Below are 21,653 nucleotides of genomic sequence, written 5' to 3'. Positions count from 1 at the left end.
GTAGCAAAGGATTCAAATATCGGACATCAGTTCATTTGATAAAGCATAGAGTGGAGACTCTTGGATTAAAAGTGTGAAAGATATTTAGGTGGTCATTTGATTGAATTGTAAATTGTAATGTTATTTGGCTTTAAAAAATGGACCAAATTAACTTCCAAGAAGATTGTCACTAAATGGATGGATAAAGATGGTAGTCTAAACTTCACTTTAATTTCAAACAATGGTAAATTGTAATGTTATTTGGCTAAAAAAATTTGACCAAATTAACTTCCAAGAAGATTGGCACTAAATAGATGGATAAAAATTGTAGTCTAAACTTCACTTTAGTTTCAAACAATAACCATTACAAATATACATTAGGTTTAAGAGTTATCATAATTTACACTTTATTCCAATTTTCTTTTAACGTGTTTTTTTCTTTTTTATTCATTACCAAAATAACACATTATATACATTTCGGGAAAAATTTGTATAATTCGAATTTGCCTCGAGTAAAAATGTATAGAAGAAGGGCATTCTAAGTCTCACACTAGCTTCGAAAAAACACACTTTATATTTCAAACAGTATGGATATAATAGAACGTCGAAACACATAAGAGTATGATATCTTCTCTTGTAGAACAGTTTAAATGCTTTTCATGAACGGTTTAATCTTTAGTATTATTAAAGATTTATATTTTCTATGAATTTTTTCTGTGTATTTAATCATATACCCTCTAGATATTTAAAACATTTAACTTTCTATTCATTTTATTGTTGATGTTGTGGTTCCAGGGATTTGTAAACCCACGGTCATTAAAAAAAAAAGTGAAGCAATGTTGTACTATTGATTGACAGACAGGCCCTACAAAGCGGCCGTTCAATCAGTCAAATAGAAAGCTACCGATCGAAGCCATCCACCTATTGGTGAGAATAGATGCCTTCCATGGTTGGTTGTTTGTGGAGCCTTCCACGTGAGCTACATCCATTAACTGGCTATTTACTCTGTGATGCGCTCCCTTCCATTGATCTCAAGTTTGAAGTTGACTCCTGTTTTCATAATTTTTTATATAATTTTGTGGAGTTATTAACTCTCAACGTGTAATATCTTTTAATTCAGTAATTTTAATTCAGTAATTGGCATAAGTCTGTTTTGGATAATTTCATAATTTTTTATATAATTTTGTGGAGTTGTCATTGCCTCTCTCAACGTCGTAACATCTTTTACTTCCTTGTAGCCATCATTAACACGGTGTCTTCTGGACGTTTCTAATTTTGAATTATTATTGCAGCTTCTTTCACAATGCCCAAATTTTCTGCTCTGTACTTGTTTCGTTCACTGCCCCCTTCAGCCAGAGCGTCCTATGGTTGTCATGCCCCACGAAAGAAATAAATACAGTTGTTTGTCATAAACAACCTTCGAGTTGTTATCTGCAGATCAACTACTCTGACTATTCTCCCTATCAAATCACTTTAGTATTGCACATGTGATAGTATTGTGCTAAAGTGTGAAAGCAATAATAGTCTGCCAGCCTTGGGAATCAGGGGATGGCGGTGTTAAGGTTGTTTCAGTAAATTTGACTAGGTTAATAAATTTGACTAGGTTTAGATATTGGTGGTATTTTGATTCCATGTATATGAGTATTCATGATTTTTGAATAGGAACTATAATAGATGATTCGAAAAGTTGACTCAAAAAATAAAGATGTGATTAATCTGAAATACGTTGCGATAATAATGAGATTTTTCATTAAAAACTATATTTAAAATAACCACATAACTTAATGTTATAGCATTTTGTAAATCCTAAATATAATAACCAAAATTAAGATGACTCTATGATACATTCTCTATAAATAAATAAAGGAAAAAAATACTAATAACATCATTCAATCACATTATATATATATATATATATATATATATATATATATATATATATATATATACATTTGAACTTTCTCTTTAAAATATATCAATGCAATTATGGATAAACCATATACCTCAATTACACATAGCTATGAGAAGGGCAAGAGTTTTTCGTGACCCTCCCATGCCCATAATGGAAATGCTTAGACTGTATTTCTACAATATAAGACTAGTAATTTCATTAATATTTTTTTGTAACACAATCCTTGGATAGTTCCTTGTCTTTTGACTTATTGGATTTCTTAAGACAATCACTCATAGCGAGCATGGACTCAAAATACTTGAATTGTTGATGACTTCATTCGATGTTACTTGTTTCCTTTTTTGATCACTTAATCATGTTTTCCATCTTATAGCATAAGATTGGGTTATGAAATTTGCAATTTGTAGTGGAAGCACATTCCTCCACAATTTACTCAACTTCAATTAGAATCTCCCAACTCTATATAGCCAATTTGACATTGAATTGGAGATCCTCCCATCTTGGACGTCCATCAACAACTCGATGCCCATCAATAGGTTTTTAAGGGAATTAATCTCATCACAAAGAGATTGAAAATCCTCTCCAAAAGTAGTAACAACGAGGATAAAAGTAAACTTGACTATAAGAGTTCCAACAACAATTTCTTGTGCCATGTTACCTTTCTTTTCTTTTGCCATTACCAGTGCCACTGTTATCATTTTACTCTAAATTCCTTCCAAAATCTAGCAAGCACCGAAGGAATGTTTCGCCCTCTAAGTATGAGTTGTTGAACAAGATGACAAAGTAATATAACCTTCATTGTTAAGTGAGAAACTAAGAAATGTTCCTTACCCAAGCTAAAAGTAATATATCCTTCATTGCTTAGTGAGAAGGTAATGAATGTTTCTTACCCTAGTAAGAAGATGAAAGAAAAAATAGATTATTTGTTGAAGGTTCTAAGAAAGCATAAATTTCTTTCTTATTTCATAAAATAGGATTAAGAAAACATAAGTTTCTTTCTTATTTCATAAGATAAGATTATGTCTTTCATCTTTTCACATGTTTATTATTGTAATTGATTTAATGTCAGTTAGTCATGCTTCAATAGTATATCATAAGTTTACTTAAGGAATGTTTTTCCTTACTCCCACGTTAACTCATGCTTCAATAGTATATCATAAGTTTACGTAAGTAATGTTTTTCCTTACCCCATGTTAACATTATGTTAACATTATTTGTGAAACTCTTGAAGAGAGCATAGCTTTAATCATCACATGAGAATTTTTTATCTTTTTGTGTGTGGTGGGATTGTTATTTTTTTGTGTGTGGAGGAATTGTTAGTTTATGGAATATTGTAATTATTTTGTTTTGATTAGTATGCAATTTTATAACAAAATAAGTCAATTTACCAATCAACAAAAACTAAATTGATTGGATTCTAAATCTTAATACTAACTTGAATTCAATATTTTTACTTGAATTCAATTACATTTAAACTAAGTTGCAAATATAATTACTATGTAGCACTTGGTTTGTTATCATTAATGATTAACATAATTTGTCATGTTATATTGTTAACTTAAACTCTAAAACTGCTCTACAGAATTGGTTTAGAAACACATAAACAATTACGAAATAAACTTTTAAACTACTCACATATTATTTTAAACTTAAAGAATAAATTTATTCTTTCAAAATAAACCGTATTATTTTTTTAATAATATCATCACTATCACTATTGAGAATATCAAATTTTAAGATCATCACATATCCCTTCTCTTATATGTACTCTAATACCTCTATATATATTAGATGTAATATTAGATATTACTATGGAAAAAGTTTTGAATTTCATAAATAAAATTATCTCATAGTAATTTCATATTTATGACATAATTTTATTAAATATAATATAAATCAAATTAAAATACAACATTTTTCATTTTGATAATATTAATTTTATTTTATATAGGTGTATCATAAAATTGTTAAAAAAAACTATATATAATTTTATTTAAGAAAAATAAATAATGGGAAAAACGCTGTACCCAAAACATTGAAATGAGAAGATCGTCAGCAATATTTGCTCCTTTGAACGTTCCAAATATGTAATTAAAAAAAAAACCTAGCGCCCAATATTTTTGAAAGGCGGTTGAGCATTTGCCGTAACTTTGCGCAATCAGATGTGTGTGAAAAGTGGCGCATCTAAACAAACGGAGAGCACAAATTCCCTTTCACTTTGAATGTTGACGGCATGCCAAACGGGTTAAAGATTCGCAGCACGAGATGCAAAGATATTCACTTAAACTTTAGTCTGTGACGGGGAAATTTCAGTTTGTGATCGAAGATATTTTTTACACGGAGAATCGACATTTGGTCGATAACGGGTGGAATGAGACCCTTTACCTACCTGAGCAGGATGAGATTTTTTTTATTTAATCATCTGTACGATCGACGCCATCAAGAAAATATATAACAAGCAGGTCTCGGCATGAAAACGAAGAAGCCAGCCAGCGAATCGTTAGTCTCTGCACGCAATCTTGTTAATTATAATCGTACTCCCTCAAAGAAGGTATAGGTAGCGTGGAGTGAGAAAAAATACATAGCTCCAGCGCAGGCATTGTTTTGATGTTACCGGTGGAACAGCACAAAACAATGACGACGGTGACCGATAACTGAAGCGATTCAATCCCAGACATTGCTTCTTCCGTGGTCGAAAGCGCCTTTCATTTTGGATTTTGGGTTCAGTATTAACGTTTTGTTTCAATGATTCCGGCCAAGGCTGTGAGCTCTAATGTTTATCCGGTGGAAGTAGGTACGCGTCTGTCAGCAAGGATTATGTTAACTTTAGTTTTGGAAGGTAAGTAGAGCAATCATAACGAAAGTTGTGCTCATCAGATGGAAGTAGCTATGAGTATATCAGCATGGATTATTTTAACTTTAATTTTAGAAAGTATGTACAGCAATCCCATGCAAAACAATTATCTAGAATGTAAAATTCGAAGAAAAAGATACATAAATTTTATGTTTGTGAATTCAAACATATATTGACTCTCTTATGAATTTAAATACATATTAATTTTAAGGAAAAATTCCAGGTTAGTAAACATCAAACCTAATTGATATTAAAATTTTACTTAATAATTCACATATATTAACTCTTCTATAAATTTAAAAAAATTGTAGGTTAGTAAACATCAAACTTAATAGATATCAAAATTTTACTTAATACGTATATTGAAATACTTTTCATCATAATAGGTATGTTTTATAATATTAAAAATTTAATAGGTATATTGAAATATTTTTCATCATAATAAATATATCTTATAATATTAAGCATTTAAAATATATATTGAAATATTTTTCATCATAATAGGTATATTTTATAATATTAAAAATGGAATAGAGTGAGGTTATTAGTACATAATAATATTCACAGATATTAAATTATTTTGCTCAACCACAAAAAGTAATTTCAATTAACAAAATAATTTTATTTAATAGAAGTATTGAAATATTTTATTTATATTTAACATTTTTATTTTATAAATATATAAAGTATATATTAAAATATATTAATTACTATAAATGTTGAAATATTTTGAAAATAAAATAATTAAACTTTTTTTATAAATATTAAATTTATTTTATTTTAATAATTTTATTTCTTTACATAAAATTATGTTATTTAATAAAATATTGAAATATTATGTTATTTAATAAAATATTGAAATATTTTATTTTTGTTTGAAAATGAAATATTTTTGTGATTATTAATATTTGTGTTATTGAAATAAACTCTAATAAACATAAAAGAACAAAATGCAACATTACCCTACAATGTAACCTAGTAACTACTTTACAATTTAATCCAGTACCCCCTTCAAAATATATATATATATAAAACACAGTTTCCGCATAATCCATCTTTCCAACCAGGTGGAGAGAAACTGCATGACAAAACCTCACACAACAACACTATGTTTAACATGTCATACATAACCGACCACGCTTCATGATCGCAACTGATCCACGCTTCATGAAAATATATCTTTGGAAATAGAGCCGGTCACCTGATTATTATGTGTGTAACGCATGCGAGCCCAACGCCCAAAGTGTCCAGACAAAAACATTGATATATTCGTGCACGCTGTCCATGGACGGTTTTAACTGGATTACGATTCTGCAAATTTTTGCCAGACACTTTCAATTTAAGCGCATGCAAAATATTTATCTACGACTTCAGAGGGAAATCTACTGTGGGTATGTGCGACATATATGACGAAAGGTTGACACTTGCTAATAGCACCTGCTTCTGTTTTGGCCATTTCCTCCTGAACAGGACACACTCAGGAAATCCGCGGGTACTCTACGAGATATATGACGAAAGGCTGACACTTGCTAATAGCACCTGATTCTGTTTGGCCATTTCCTCGTGAATATGACACGGTGCAGATATCCGAATTAATTTTGAAAGGGACTGGAAGAAGAATGGTCTATACATCCAGTCATATACGGTTAAGGATGGATTTTGAGGGTTTTTTTCCGAAGGTGGTTAAGGTTGAAAATTCGTAAAACGGAGATGGTCAAGATAAAAAAAAAAAAAAATTGAATTTTTTTTTAAGTAAATTAAAGTTTATTTATTTATTTATTTTTATTTTTATTTTTAAATTGGTTAATGGTTAAATATTGATAAATGATAGAATAAAATGTTGAATGCATTTTATTTACAAAGATTTACATATTTATATCGTCTTATGAGTCTTGGTTTTCATATTCCAAGTGCTCTCTTGGACTCCATTGACTAGTCAGATTCCACACTATAACCCTTAGCCGATTAGGTGTCCAACATTCTCCCATTTAATATGAAGGAGTATATATCAATCCAAGAAGAGAGTTGTAATGAGAAAGATGAATTGAAGCAATTCGTTGATTGTGCTCTTTGAACTGATGGTATAAAGTGGGAGAACTCGAGGTCTCAACTAGCAGTGATTTAAGGTTGACCACCAACACTGGAATACTTAGTTAATTCCTAAAATAGTTCCAACTCTGACTAGAAGCTGAAATTTTATGCTAGAGGAAGTGCCTTTTAATGTTGTGAGAAGGGAGATCATTGAGGCCTCAACCTAGAATGCTTGATGCAGTTCCTAGAACAGTTCCAAATCTAGCTAGAAGTTGAAGTCTTATGCTAGAGGAAGTGCTCCCTAATTATTGGAAAAAAAAGAAACCATTGACGTCTCAACCTGTGGTGGTTTAATGAAGACCACCAACCAAATGCATGCTCACGGGGCATTGCTCCGTCTGTCGCTAAAACTCTGAATCATGGCTAACTCTAGCTTTAGGCTCATGTAGTATGTTCAAGTTGTGGCATAGGCTCGCTTGACATATCTTTGAAGCTTGTAGATGACCATCAATTCCCCATTGTTAGATACTAGGTGAGAAGATGAAGAAATATCAATTGCAAGATGTGTCAATACTCGAGAACAAATTTTGTGGTATGTGTGAAAACACCAACCTAGGTGTCCTCATAAATTTACAATGGAAATATTTTATAAAAATATGTTAACGGGTTGAGTCAAAGGGGACATGGATTCCAGAGCTAAGGAGGTGGCTTACTTGGGACAAGAAAGGTTTCCTTATGCAAGAAACCTGGACTATTTGGGACAACCATTAAAGGTTGCTTGGTGCATGTTCTTAATGGACTGACTTCTGAATACATATGGGTTGCAAGGAAAGTACACAACCCCATGTGCTTGAGACCCTTAACAAGGAAAGAGGACAACACAAAGTTATGAAGATTGGACTGGACAAGGAAACAAGGATGAGGATGGGAATCCCTGCACAACAAGGAAAAGTAACAACATAGGAAAAAAATGGGTCAATCAGGGGGGGGAGGTATTCATTCTATCATCCCTCACACACTGAGGAGGGGGGTAATCCAGTCAAGCAACATTGAGTAGGGAGTAACATGGAAGAGAAGAGAAGTGAAGGGGATTGGTTCTCTGGTTCCCCGGAGGTTGTGGGTTGGGATACTATTCTTTGGAGCCCTGTAACAACTTGGGTTCCATGGAAGCTGTGGGTTGAGATAGAATACCTGGAGCCCTGTAACAACTTGGGTTCCTTGGAGGTTGTGGGTTGAGATAGGAATATATGGATCCCTGTAACAACTTGGGATTCCCTGGAGGCTGTGGGTTGGGATAGAATCTCTGGAGCCCTGTAACATCTTGGGTCCCCTGGAGGTTGTAGGTTGAGATAATAGTCATTGGAGCCCTGGACAGCTTGGGAAGAGACCAACTTTGAGTTAATATCTACAAACACCATTCTTGAAAATTTATGTGTTTATGCTTTGGTGTTACAATGGATATTGGACTTCCTGGGAATGAGGTGAATCTTTGGTACTACTCTTGAGCGCGGAGATGGTGAACCTCTAGATTCACTGTGCATAATCAAATACAATAGGTATTTGGTGCGATTGAGGATAGAGGTCCTCTGGAGTCCCTGATCCAGCTGGAAGTTTGTGTTTCAATCCTTCAACAACCCCCCTCAATCTCTGGAATCTGGCTTGGGGGTGACAACTGCAAGTGAGCTTGGTTGCAGTTGTCTATGTTTGGGTGGAGAGTAGTAGTCCGAGACTCATTTGCCCAAACATTACAAGATAAATGCTCTTATGTATCTGCAACACCTATGAATACATGTTTGCATTTTCGGTGAAATGCTATGTGTAAATCAATTAAATGTTTGTTACATTTTAATCTTAACATGGTGTTGCAAAGAACATATTAGGACTATATTATGTCCTTAAGATTTTGAATGGTAAAATATGCAATGTATTTATATAATAAGCAGTTTTATGTTGCATTCTAGATGAAATGGTATGCTTATGAATTACCTAAACACATTCTAAGATTAAAAAAAAAATGAATAAAATACATTGTAAATCCTTGAAGGCATTAAAAGAGGCTAAAAAGATGTGAACTAAACCATAACATTATTTAATATAAGAACTCTCTCTATCAATGTGCAATGGTTACAATGGAGATTGCCTGTTTCGACAGGTTCGATGTACATATGTTGGCTATGAGCCATATTACAATTATGTGGCATTGTGTTGATGTAGAGGGTGACTCCCTCTCATGGTTATAAGAACCCTTAACCTTGTGTCGGGGCTTCTCCATCCTTGCATTTTCAGTGTCAATTGTTCTCGTTCTAGTGGTGTCGATGTTGAACCATTTTTCACCAGACTTCATCCTTCATACTATGTCTTGTGTTCGAATGGAATGGAGGTCTTTCACAAGTGCCATCAAGCAGTTGGTCAAGGTGTTGCACATTATTGGGTCGATGGAAACCCTTAAATGCCTCTCAACCTTGCATTTTAGTAGCCTGCATTTTTTCCCTAGGGGCATTGATGTTGGGGGGTGCATGTCCCTGCTAATAGCCAAATGCCCCTAAAACCCATGAGAATTTCCATGGAGTTTCTTACAAGATTTCTTTGGAGTCTAGAGATCTTAACATGTGGTAGGAGAGGTGGAGCCCTTTAAGGAGTTCACTACAAGTCCTTAGCAGTGCGTGGCCAACAGATCACTAGCGTGGGCATGCGAGGGATTCCTTGTTCCGAAATACGGAATACCCAAGGGCCTGGAACTTTTTGGAGTTGCTTCAGCTCAAGCTCGTAGTGTTGACAGGTGCTTTATAAGCCGCCCTTGACATTATCAGACTGGATGCATATTTCGGCATTTGTTAAACTCTCATGGTCGAGTCATGGCCAAGAAAGCTAGTGAAAGGCGAGATGCACAAAAAGGAGCGAGCCTTGCAAAGGAACACTAAGACTGAGATTAGGCAGATGGCTCAAGATGTGAAGGCCCTCTTTGGTCGGCCATGGTAGAGATCAAGTGTGAGAAATGTTACAACGAAGGAGGGCAGGGGGTTAACTTTATAAAGAGGTTGACTAACAGTATCCTTCCACCAGGCAGAATCCTAGTCATGGAGGCTTAGCATTGGCATGTCTAGTTTCACTTATTGTGATTGGATGAGAGGTAGACGACATGGCCCAGAAATAGTACCCTAGAGGTTTTTTTGCGCAGTAGAGGGATCAACTAGGATGATAACTAACGGGATGATTTGGCTAACACGCAAGCCCGACGGTCCTGCCACTGGTTGGAGGTGGTTCCCACAGGATAGCGAAACCTAGTGGTTCAATCTCAAAGGAATTTCGAGCACATAGAAGTAAAGGAGTGGATAATGTTAGTCGAGATGTGTTGGAAGCCATTCTAGCCTGGCAATTATACCATTGACTCGAGGTGTGGCGCCCCACTTATCATATGGCCCAGGGGCCTTATCCTGGAAGTGCAAGAGGTACATGTAAAGAGAGTGTCGAAGTAGCAAGCAGTGGGATGAAATTATTCTAACATGTCCAAGTGGGCTAATCATGTGTGATGATGTGTGGAGGTGAGACCCACCAACCCACATAGGCTCAGAGATCTCGCTCTGAAGGAATAAAAGGGTGGAAATAATATGAGTGTCGGGACAAAACAAGCAGGATGATCTAAGTATGGCCACGTGCGTAGGCACATAAGCCGAGTTATTCCACCATTGGTCGGGGGGCAGATCCACCTGACAGGATATCCCGGTGCAAAGACCCCAAAGGCTTTCAAATGCCAAGGCAATAGAGAGGCGGAGTGACATGGAAACAAATTTAGGTGGCAATCTAGTCTGCATGACTGATGAGAGGGAAGAGGAGGCCTTGCAACTCCACATACACATAAGCATTATGGTTAGGTCATTGGCTGAGAGGAGGTCCTACCTGCCAAGTCTACCCAAAAGAATGATCCTAGAAGAATAAAGGAATGCAACCAAGTTATCGTCGGGATGAGAAGGATGGGATGGCATGTCCCGGAGGTCCCACTTAGGATGCATAAGAAGAGTCAGTGTGAGAGCATCGGGATAATGTGGCGGGGCCACCGAACCAATGAATGAATGAGATCTCATTCAGTGATCAGACGATAGAGGTGGTGTCGACGACAGAGGTGGTGTTATGACACCCTTCCTTGGTGACGTCAACATGGAGGTAGAAGGGGTCGTGCAAATAATTTTAGCCGTAAGATGAGATGGGGAAAATGTGGGTCGCCCGATGGAGACACTAGAACTTGAAACTGAAATAGTGAATGTGTTGACTCCTCCTATCAAAATAATGTTCGACATGTTAGCTTGGCGCAACCATGTATTAGTAGTATTGGTGGATGAGGGTTGTTGGATTTATGAAGTGTAAGCACACCAATGGAGTGTAAGGTTGGTGGGATATATATATATATATATATATATATATATATATAGTAACTAATGTGCCCATTTATATACATATATGTATAATTGAAAAAAAAGAAAAAGATAATGTAAGTTAGCCCATTCTTCTGATAACACAAGGAGGGTCAGATTAGTAGTGGCAGCCACCCCATGGGGTAATATGGGTGTGGTTATTACATATGGTATTAGAGCATCTAGGTTCAACACTTGGACTGGATGGGCTCTATCATGAGAAAGTAAAGAATTTTTAGAAAGTATCTAAACAAAGTATTTAGGTGTTAAAAGTAGGTCCAAATAAATTAACTACATGCTTGATTGATATAGTGATTGGATGATTGTTAATAACTATGTGGTAATATGGATTGTTTGTTGTAGACAACTATTACAGCAACTCTATAAGAGCAATATCAAGGCCACAATCTTGCTTCTAGTTACCAATTATGCAATAATAGTAGAGTTGCAAGTTGTTTGATTGTTGCATATAATTTATTGATATGATGGCATACTAACCTGGTTGTTCTGTTACAACCGGAATGGAATTGATTTCCCCATGAGAAAATCTCATGCCCTTTTCTATGTTTATTTGTTTATTACATGAAATATCTAATAGTTTGTGTGATTGAAAACACATCACGATTAACATAAGAGAGAGGAAAAGAAGAAATGAGGATTGGAATTGTACAATACAGTTCTCATCAATCACAACATGGAAGTGATAAGGTCAAGGCCAATGAAGAAGAAAGGTCAGTGGACCAAGGGGAAGGAATCACTCTCTAGACTCGTTGGTCACCTTGACAATTCTACAGGCTAAAGTTAGAAGCTACAAGGAAGATAATAAAAGTCTAGTAAGAGCCCAAGAGAGACAAGTTGAGATAAATTCAATCATCCTGCGAAGTCTCTTAGATCTGCATAGAGAAAAACAATATGAGATGAGGGCTAGCCATAGAGGCAGGAAGATCCCTCATGAGTTAGAGGAAAATACAAATGAGGCAGATGGTGACAAGTCCAGGAAGAAGCATAGGCATGAAAGTGAAGATACTATAAACGAAGATGCACCATTAAGCATCCCAAGAGGAGGAACCAACACACATGTGAATCATTCTAGTTGACCATCTAGTTCTGCTACCAAGAGGCATCACCATCACTCTCATCATCACCATCATCGTCATTTATAAAACAAGGAAAATAATCACAAGCCTCAGGAATTTAAGAAATCCAAGCCACCCACGTTTGGTGGGGAAATGAAGAAATCAAAGGATGCAAAAGCATGGTTGTTGGGCATGAATAAATTTTTCAAAATCCATGATTATTCTAAAAATATATGATGGGAATATTTGAAGAACATTAGAGGCATTGTCAAGAAATAATTGATCAGGGATGAGTTTGAAAAGCTCTTCAAAGAGAAATACTTGTATGAATGTTATTGTGATAGAGAGGAAAAAGAGTTATATGAACTCAAGATGGGTAAATTAAATAATGATGAATATGTCACCAAGTTCTCAGAACTATTGATGTATGTGCCATATCTCAAATATGAAAAAGTCAAAATTCAGAGATTCATTAGAGGATTTCCTATGTCATTCAAAGATAAAATTGAATTATTGGAACCACAAACTCTAGAAGATGCCATCAAGAAGTGAAAGCACTACTATGAGAAAGAAAAATGAAGGCCAGAGATCAAAGGTAACTGTCAAGTAAAAAGAAGCACTGGGAATAAGAAAAAATTGCCTAAGAAGAGCTCAAAAAGGAGGGAAGTTAAGCACCCATTCCCTATACATTGACCTTAGTAGAAACCTAACAATGTTGTTAAGAAAAATGTGCAACGTCCCCCAATAGGGTAACCCAAGTTTAATGACCGAGAGCCACTCAAATGTTATACTTGTGGGATTGTCAACATCAGCAAAATGTCAAACCAAATTTTTACAGTGCTCAAGAGGCTTGCACGGTGGGTGAGGTAGCTCGGAGTATGCCTAGAATTTATGCAACAATGGAAAACCGCCACGTAGATCACTAGGCATCCATCATTGAGATGCAAGTAAGTTGCATGATCAAATTATTTCCATTTTAATTGATCTAGGTTCTAATTATAGTTATGTCAACCTAGAGTTTGTTGATAAATGCAATCTAGTCAGTGAATTGCATGAAGTACCATGACTAGTTTAGCTAGAAATTGGGACAAAAAGGAAGATCAACCATAGGGTAAAGTCTTGTACATTTGAGCTCAGTGAAATTCCCATAACAACACACTTGAATACATTTCCATTGGTTGCACATGGCATATTATTGGGCCTAGACTGGTTATACCTATATAGAACCAAGGTAGATTGCTTTAAAAAGGAAATCAAATGCTTGGATGAGAAAGGAGAAAGAAGAGTGTTGTCAGGCAAGAAAAAACCTATTTCATAAGGTTGATCACTAGTATGCTAGCCAAACACAACAACAGAAAAAGTTGCACACTGTTTGTAGTACAAGTTTCTAAGGACATGAAAGTTGGCAATGATATTGAAGATGAGGAAAGTGAACTAATAAAAGGGTACCCAATTTTGCAATAGTATGCAGATGTCCTTCCTGTGGAGGTTCCTCGATTACCTCCTCACAAAGTTATATTTATCTATTGAGTTGGTACTTGGAGCAGTACCAGAATCCAAGGCACCATATGGGGTGAGCACCTCGAATTTGGTCAAGATGAAGTTGTAGCTAAAAGAAATGCTTGAAAAGGGCTACATAAGGCCAAGTGTGTCTCCATGGGGAGCACCTGTATTGTTTGTAAAGAAGAAGGATGGGACCCTTATATTATGCATTGATTACAGGCATTTAAATAAGGTAACCATCACGAAAAGGTACCCATTTCCAAGGATAGATGATCTCTTTGATCAATTGAGAGGAGCAACAATCTTCTCCAAGATTGACTTGAGGTTAGGATACCATCAAGTAAGGATCAAGGAGGAGGACATTCATAAAACTTATTTCAGGACAAGGTATAGGCACTACAAGTTTCTAGTGGTACCCTTTGGGCTTACTAATGTCCCTGCCATGTCCATGTGCCTAATGAACCATGTGTTGTGTCCCTATTTGGACAAGTTTTTCATTGTGTTTGATGATTGCATACTAGTGTACTCAAGGATAGAGGAAGAGTATAAAAATAATTTGGTTGCAATGCTACAATTGTTGAGTGACCACAAACTCTATGGAAAGCTTAGTAAGTGTGACTTTTTTCAGTCACAAATACATTATTTGGGGCATATTGTCTCCAAGGGATATTCGTTGATCTAGAGAATTTCGAGGATATCATGGAGTATCCAAGCCTAAAGAATGTGAATGAGATCATATCATTCATAGGCTTGGCATGTTACTATAGGAGATCATTAAAAATTTCTCTAAGATAGGCTATCCTATCACATCCTTGCAAAGAAAAGGAAAGAAATTTTAGTGGAAAACCGAATGTGCAACAATATTTGAGCAATTTAAAACATTACTCACAAATGCACCAGTGTTGAGGATTGCATATCATAACAAGAATTTTGTGGTTTGCACCGATGCCTGCAAAGAAGTATTTGGTGGAGTCTTGATGCAAGAAGGGTAGGCAGTATGCTATGAGTCACGAAAATCAAATGAGCATGAGGTGAATTATGTGAATCATGATCTAGATTTGGTCATCATCATTCATTCTTTGAAGATGTGGAGGCATTACCTTCTTGGTCAGAATTTAACCTTATGACAGACCATAGTGGGCTGAAGTATTTTTTTGAGAAACCCAAGCTAAACTGAAGAGAAGCCGAGTGGCTGGACATACTTAGCGAGTTTGATTGGAGCAGTCGTGAACCATGAGATTCTCTGAAAGATGATTCCCACTTTGGTTTTCACAGTAGATCACAATGGTATCCAACGCATGCTAAATCATCTCAATAAAGAGCTTCCTCAACCAAAAAATTCACAACAGGCCATACTAGCAACAATGTATTCAGCCTCAGCGGTGCTAAGTGCAACTGATTTCTGCTTCCTCCTCATTTAAGAAACTGAAGCAGATCCCAATGAGAAGAAACATCCATACATGCTCTTATGATCCACCAAATTGGCAGCCCAGTCATCATATATATATTCGTGCAACCTCAAATTTCATGTAGTGTATCTCAGTCCATAATAGATTCTGCCCCAGAGATGTCTCACGGGATTCTTAGAAGCAATCTAATGTATGAGGCTTAACCATGATTTGTCTCAAAATCTTTGTAGTATGGCATACGACTGATCAAGTGTTTATCAATAACACTAGGGTCTGAATCAGTAATGTCTCCATCTTATCAGACCTTTAAGCTCAGAAGCAAACCTAGGTCCTTCATCTTGACTTCTAAAAGTCAACTCCCTCTTACATTGATGAATAAGAGAATCACCATTTTGACAGACATCATTAATAACTATATTCAAGCATCATAGCTTAACAATAGCTCCCTCAAATTATCAGAAAAGTAACCTTGTCCAAATTATAATCATCTAAGAAATTTACACCCTATTATTAATCCTTTGATCCATGTGCCAAATTCAGCTAATTATAGTCATGTTTCTTCTTAGGTAGCAAATATTATCAGTTATCGGATCATAATCAGATGTTATGTATAGCCTTTGTCAACCTCCTTTGACATGATTATCCTTCTTGAAATAATCATTGGGCGAGAGTCATTGAGCCATTCTCTAGGGATTCTATAGCTCCCACTGAAGTCTTAATTTAGTTGGTCATTTAGATTTCAACAATGTGTTGCTAGATAGTTTCATTAAATTTCCCAATTCATTATAAGGATTTTCTTCTCATCTAGTCATATGTGTCCATATGAAGAGGAGATGACAAGATATTTTCTCTTCCTTTGGAATTACCTCAACTTCCTCGGAATCCTTTGGAAGAGATATCAATGATTTGATCAGAAAGTCCGGACAAAGTATGTCATCACCCACTGCACGATGAACAAATAATGCTATTGCATCAGGGATATTTAGGGTCAAATCATCTGCTGAGTCAAACAAAAAAAACTATTCAGGGACAAGATCACTACATCCATCCCATTTTCTTAGTCATGCCTAACTATTGTCATGGAGATTGGACAACTCAGATCAAAAATATTAGAAGCTTCTGAAGCCATAATGACAGTAGAAAATTATTCCTTTATTGATTCCTTTAGATCATAAGTTTCCTTCTTGCTCTCATAGTTTGGGTCATGCGATCAAGATGCACATCCCAATCTGTGTCTAGAAATCCTCTCCAAGTGTCTTTGCCACCACAGCTACTTTTGTACTTCATGATCAAAGGCCTTCAATGGGATGTCAGGTTCTTATAACTAATCTTGAAGACTTCAAAGGTACTTCACCCCTTATCCAAGATGCCAAAGACAAGGGTGCTGCAATAGATCCCGATAGCTTCTTCATAGTGGATAAATTTTCGAAAGAAGACAACTCTGTTTTTCTTAATATGGTCCTCTTGCTTTAGACTATTCCTTCAAAAGTGATGTTATCTTGATTTTAAAGATATCTTTAGGTCTACAAGCTTCTAGGAAGACATTTCCTTCTTAAGCGATCTAAGATCTTTGCCAAGATTTATTTCCAATGCGATTTTTAACTGAATCTTTGTAGAAGACATTTTTATGGATCTCGATGCATCCCTTTATATAGAAAGGAGAGAGTTCCCACTGTCAGAAGTAATGATATAATTTGCAAGCCCAAATTCGAGCTAACCCTTGAATCTTCTTCATCATATGAATCTTAATACTTCAATAGTTCGAATTCTACAAAAATTTGTTCTTCTAGAGATGATGCTTTATTAACATGACATCAGATCTTGTCTTCTCAACAATTCAAAATGAAAACGACATCTTAACAATGAATTCGACTTCTCGGGATTACTAACAACAATTTGATCAAGTACAAAATTTGATCCTTCTGTTTGAGTAGCTCAGCGTCACAAATCGATCCTCAATATACTGATATGTTTAGCTAACTAGCAATGGAGTTCTACTCAAGAATGTAAGTACTTCAACACCCTTAGAACAAATGAACTTGGACCCCTGCTCATGATAATAATTTTGTCTTTGATATACTAGGATTTCATCCTATAGGAACGAATGATCTCATCCCTCAATCTAAGAAATTAAATTCAGCCTTCAATAGGGAGATATTATATGACCTACTGCAGGAGCTTGTCCCTTCCAACAATAAATGAGGTAGTCAGAACAATTCGGCCTACTCAAGGAAATTTCAGTTTCATTAGGGTACTCAGCCTCCTAAATATGCTTCTCAAGAACAGTACTGGAGATCAAATAAGATGATTTGGTCTCCTGGTAATTTATGCAAATGATGGAACTTAGCTTGCCACAAAGTCTTATACTTCAATAAAAGTAGTATGGTCCTGTTAATTGTGATTTATTTGACACGTAACTTGGCTTTGCATGAGTTGTTGGATTAGCCCATCAATCCTTCAGAAAATAGTCTTTGCTTTTCCTTGGATAAGTTTTTGGCAGAGTCGTAATTACTATGGCTTGAGATCATGCCCTGAATTTATCTTAATTCCACAAGGAGCTCGGTCCTAGGTGTATCTCTTCCTTTGGACGTGATGAAGCCTAATATTTAGTGATTCCATTTTCTTTTTCTTATTGATTGTGTTCTCTGTTGCTTGGGCTTGTCTTCACCTGGCTCTAATACCATGTTAACTTTAGTTAACATGTTCTTTGCTAAGGATAGTTACTTCAATCTTCCATATGAGCTCATTTATCAATCCATTTGATTTCCATTGGAAATCACATAAATCACTAACAAATTGACATTAAATAAATAAAGAACATTAACAAAAGTTACAGAAGACAAGCCAAGACAAGAGAACACAATGATATGGCTCAAGCCAGGGAAAAAACCCCAAGATGGGGAAAACCCTTGATCAATTCTTGTTATTATCATTATCAAATTTTCAACAGAAAGGGAGAGAGAGTATAATAGTTCGAAGTCAAAATTGACTTCTCAATTTGAAGATCTGCCATAAGATATAGATGGCTCATTCAATATCGCAATCCAAAATCACTTCAATATAAGTCCTCTCCATAGGTGTCATACAATAGTAGAAGCTAATCTAGTGAGGACTACTTACAATCCATCAAAAAATTGCTCCATACTGTCCAATCTAGACAACCATCCAACGGGCATGCAAAAACTACCCAAATACATTATTTATGTTCATACCTTATGATGAAAAGAGAAGGAGTGTGTTGTTGTTGATTTATGTTCTTGGTTAGGGCATGTGGCACACTTCTACAACCCTCACAAATTCACCCAAAACAACCTTCCATAATTGCGACCTTTCTTCATGAGAACTTGTCCTCCTTCTGCTACATAACAGGGCATAGTTCAGCCCCCAAACAAGCTTCCATGCTTACCAAAATAGGTTTGCGGTCCACCTAGGCAAACACTGACCCTATCGACCTACCTTTTAGTAATATGAGGACTGCGGCCTGCTTGAGAAAGGGTCCTTGTAGATGCGGCCCACCAGGAGAGAGTTTTTTATACCATAGAAACATGCTCAAACACTCCTGCTCTACGATCAACCTCAGAGATAACCCAGGCTTGCAATAAGAGAAAGATATGCCTAGAAGTAAGCCCAAGCTTACCCTTGACATGCTCGGCCTCTTTCCTTTGAAATTCTTCCCATCAAACAACCCAACCAAAATGTCAATCTTACCCTTCCTCCTTCGTTGAGGTCATCTTCTTTCTGTGGCTATTTCAGAGAGGAGAAATATGTGAAGTGATTTCTGTAAATAATGTTGAGAGCACCTATATATATAGCTCATTGGGTTCAAGAAACCTGACTATTGGACTTGATGAGCTGACATAGAGGTGAGGCTAACCTTGATAATTTGCTTGTTAGAAAACAAAAATTCAAAATCACACTTCCACTTGTCCAAATGGGATGATCTTTATATTGATTTTGGTCCTCTCAAAAAGAGGAATTCAATGGAATGATTATCTACATCAACTGAGCTATCCAAAGTGGAATTTAGTGCTAGTTTCCAATTTTAACAAAGACTCTTCTGTGTTAGCAATGATTCTCTTCTAAGTGGAAATCGGTTTGGGTTGTGTTAATCTTGGCATTGACCCTACCTCAATTGTGTAGCTTAAAGTAACAAGGTTGTTGTTCATATTAACTCTTGCAAGCCACCAAGAAGTTCAAAGTGTTGGCGTATGGAGAATCTCATTCTAAATCATCAACAAATTCCTTTCATCAAAACTCTATATATATCATGCAATTTCCTTATATTTCACATAAAAAGTGTTAATACTGGTTGACAAAAATTATGTATTAAATTGTAGTTTTTTTAAATTATTTAATTATTAATTTGGTTTTTGAAATTTTACATGTTAATATTAATTTAAACTCGAAAACAAACTTATTTAAAAATATTTTATTATAAATTTAATTTTTTTAAGAAATTATACTTTAATTATTTAAAAATTTATAATTTTAATTATTTAAAAAATAAGAGTATACTATATCTACACATTATATATTTTAAATTAAAATAAATTTACATACCTTCTAATATTTATTTGTATATTAATAATAATTTTTTTATTTTTATATTGTTTATATATATTATTTATAAACATTTCAACTTCAAATGTGTGTTTGTATGCTAATTTATTCTTATTATAATATTTATCTATATTTAGATTAAAATAATTTTTTGCTAATTTAGAATATTTATAAATATTTCCATTTCAAATATTTGTGTAGTTAAATTATGGAAGGACATTTCAATTTCAAATGTTTTATAGTGAAATTTTGGAAAGACAATCATAATATGCGTGTTTTTTAATTTACAAACCAACCTAGATCCATCTAACTCCAAATCTATCATGCACTGAGAGAGATTAAATCCTTGGACGTGAAAACCTTCTTTGAGAAAAGGTTTTCAACTCGAGGATTTGATCCCTCTCAGTGCATTATAGATCTGGAGTTAGATGGATCTAGGTTGGTTCTAGTTGGGGGAAATAATGTCACATTTTTATATTATCATAATTATGTATATTTTTTAGTTGTACATCATACTTTGAAATTTACATGATTATAAATACAAATAGTAACATATATTACAATGTAACAATGTTTAGTGATCAACAAAATGAAATAATTATTAATATATTGAAAAACAAATACATTGATCATACATTCAGATGTGATATGAAGAAAATATTGAAAAACACATAAATCACTTAGCATTTAATCTTAATATGTTTTCTTCTTCTTTTCCCTTAGACACATTGGCACACTTTGTCATCTTTTCGTATCGATCATATGGAAAAGGAGGTTGAAATCGAAGTTCATTCAAATATTTAACTCGATATATCATTGTAAAAGTAATACCTGGTCGCTTTATCCTTCTAATATCAATAGTTTCCTTCTCTAGTGTTAATCCCTGGGACTTATGAATTGTTAATCCCCAAGCAAGTCTCAATGGAATTTGTCTATTATGACCTCTTTCAATAGGTATAATAGGAACAATATGAGGGGATAATTCATCCCATGGAACTCCAACATAATTATCAAATTTTACTAAAACATATGTTGGAGGATTAGGAGGTGATGTTCCAGGATTATACACAATATCTTGAACTACTCCAAGGGCACCATTGACAAGTCCTGCATTAGTCCATAAATTTGAAGTAAGCATAACCCTAGCTCCAACAACAAGAAGGAGCTCATTATCCAAATTTTCCTCATCTACTTCAATGGTGTGGTTGCTATCTGATCTTGTAGCAACAATACATGCAACAGGGTGATTTAGGGATATCAAGCAACACTTATTGTGATTGTGCATATCATCATTTTTTACAAACAAATGTATAGCCTTATTAAATGGCTTTTTTGTTGAAGCATCCAAATTGGAATATGTACATGTCATTAGTGATTTCCAGTCATCTATTGTTGGAATACCATCTCTAATGTTCATTAATAGATGATGAAAAAATCTTTGATCATTGCTTTGTCCATCTTTCCTGAATACTGTATCAAGAGTTACAACAATTGTGAATAAATTCCATAATTATTTTGCATGACCTTCACATGCATATGCAGGTCTATCCATAACAGGAGGTAGTTGTCCCAAATATCCAACTAATATGAAACACCTCTAAAATGAACTTCTTTATCGTGAGGAAAAGCTTGACGAAGCTGAGCATAAATATGTGTCAACAAATTTCTCCCTACAAACATCATCTCATCAATAAGGATGTACTTAAGATGTTTCATATCCTCTTTTAAGGGAAGCAAAGGTGACCCCTGTAAATCGGTGAATTTCCTTACTAGTATATAAAGAGCAGAGTGTATTGTTGATGCAGATATGTTGATATGTTGAATGTAGCAACATCGGTAGGGGCCAAAAAAAACAATGGGCTCTTATGAGGAAGAGAGTCCATTTCAAGTGTTCGTTTAATAACACTAATCAAGTGAGAA

At 35.0% G+C, this 21,653-nt stretch overlaps 1 protein-coding gene across 1 annotated transcript; it reads right to left on the bottom strand.

The window, feature by feature from the left end:
• Nucleotides 1–20,409: 20,409 nt before the first annotated feature.
• Nucleotides 20,410–21,150, bottom strand: LOC149179251 (uncharacterized). The gene has a single exon (XM_089422402.1). It carries the CDS (start codon nt 21,148–21,150, stop codon nt 20,410–20,412), a length of 741 nt encoding a protein of 246 aa, XP_089278528.1.
• Nucleotides 21,151–21,653: the final 503 nt, after the last annotated feature.

The sequence above is a fragment of the Pinus tabuliformis genome, chromosome 4_1 (assembly GCF_031772625.1).
Source record: "Pinus tabuliformis cultivar Carrire ecotype Pingquan chromosome 4_1, CPIR1, whole genome shotgun sequence".
In the NCBI taxonomy this organism is placed as follows: Eukaryota; Viridiplantae; Streptophyta; class Pinopsida; order Pinales; family Pinaceae; genus Pinus; species Pinus tabuliformis.
Note: the sequence above shows the minus strand (reverse complement) of the source record. Positions and strands in the feature narration are given on the sequence as shown.

Excerpts from the sequence above, each read along its gene's own strand:
- LOC149179251 (XM_089422402.1), bottom strand. The coding sequence starts at position 21,150 with ATGAACATTAGAGATGGTATTCCAACAATAGATGACTGGAAATCACTA.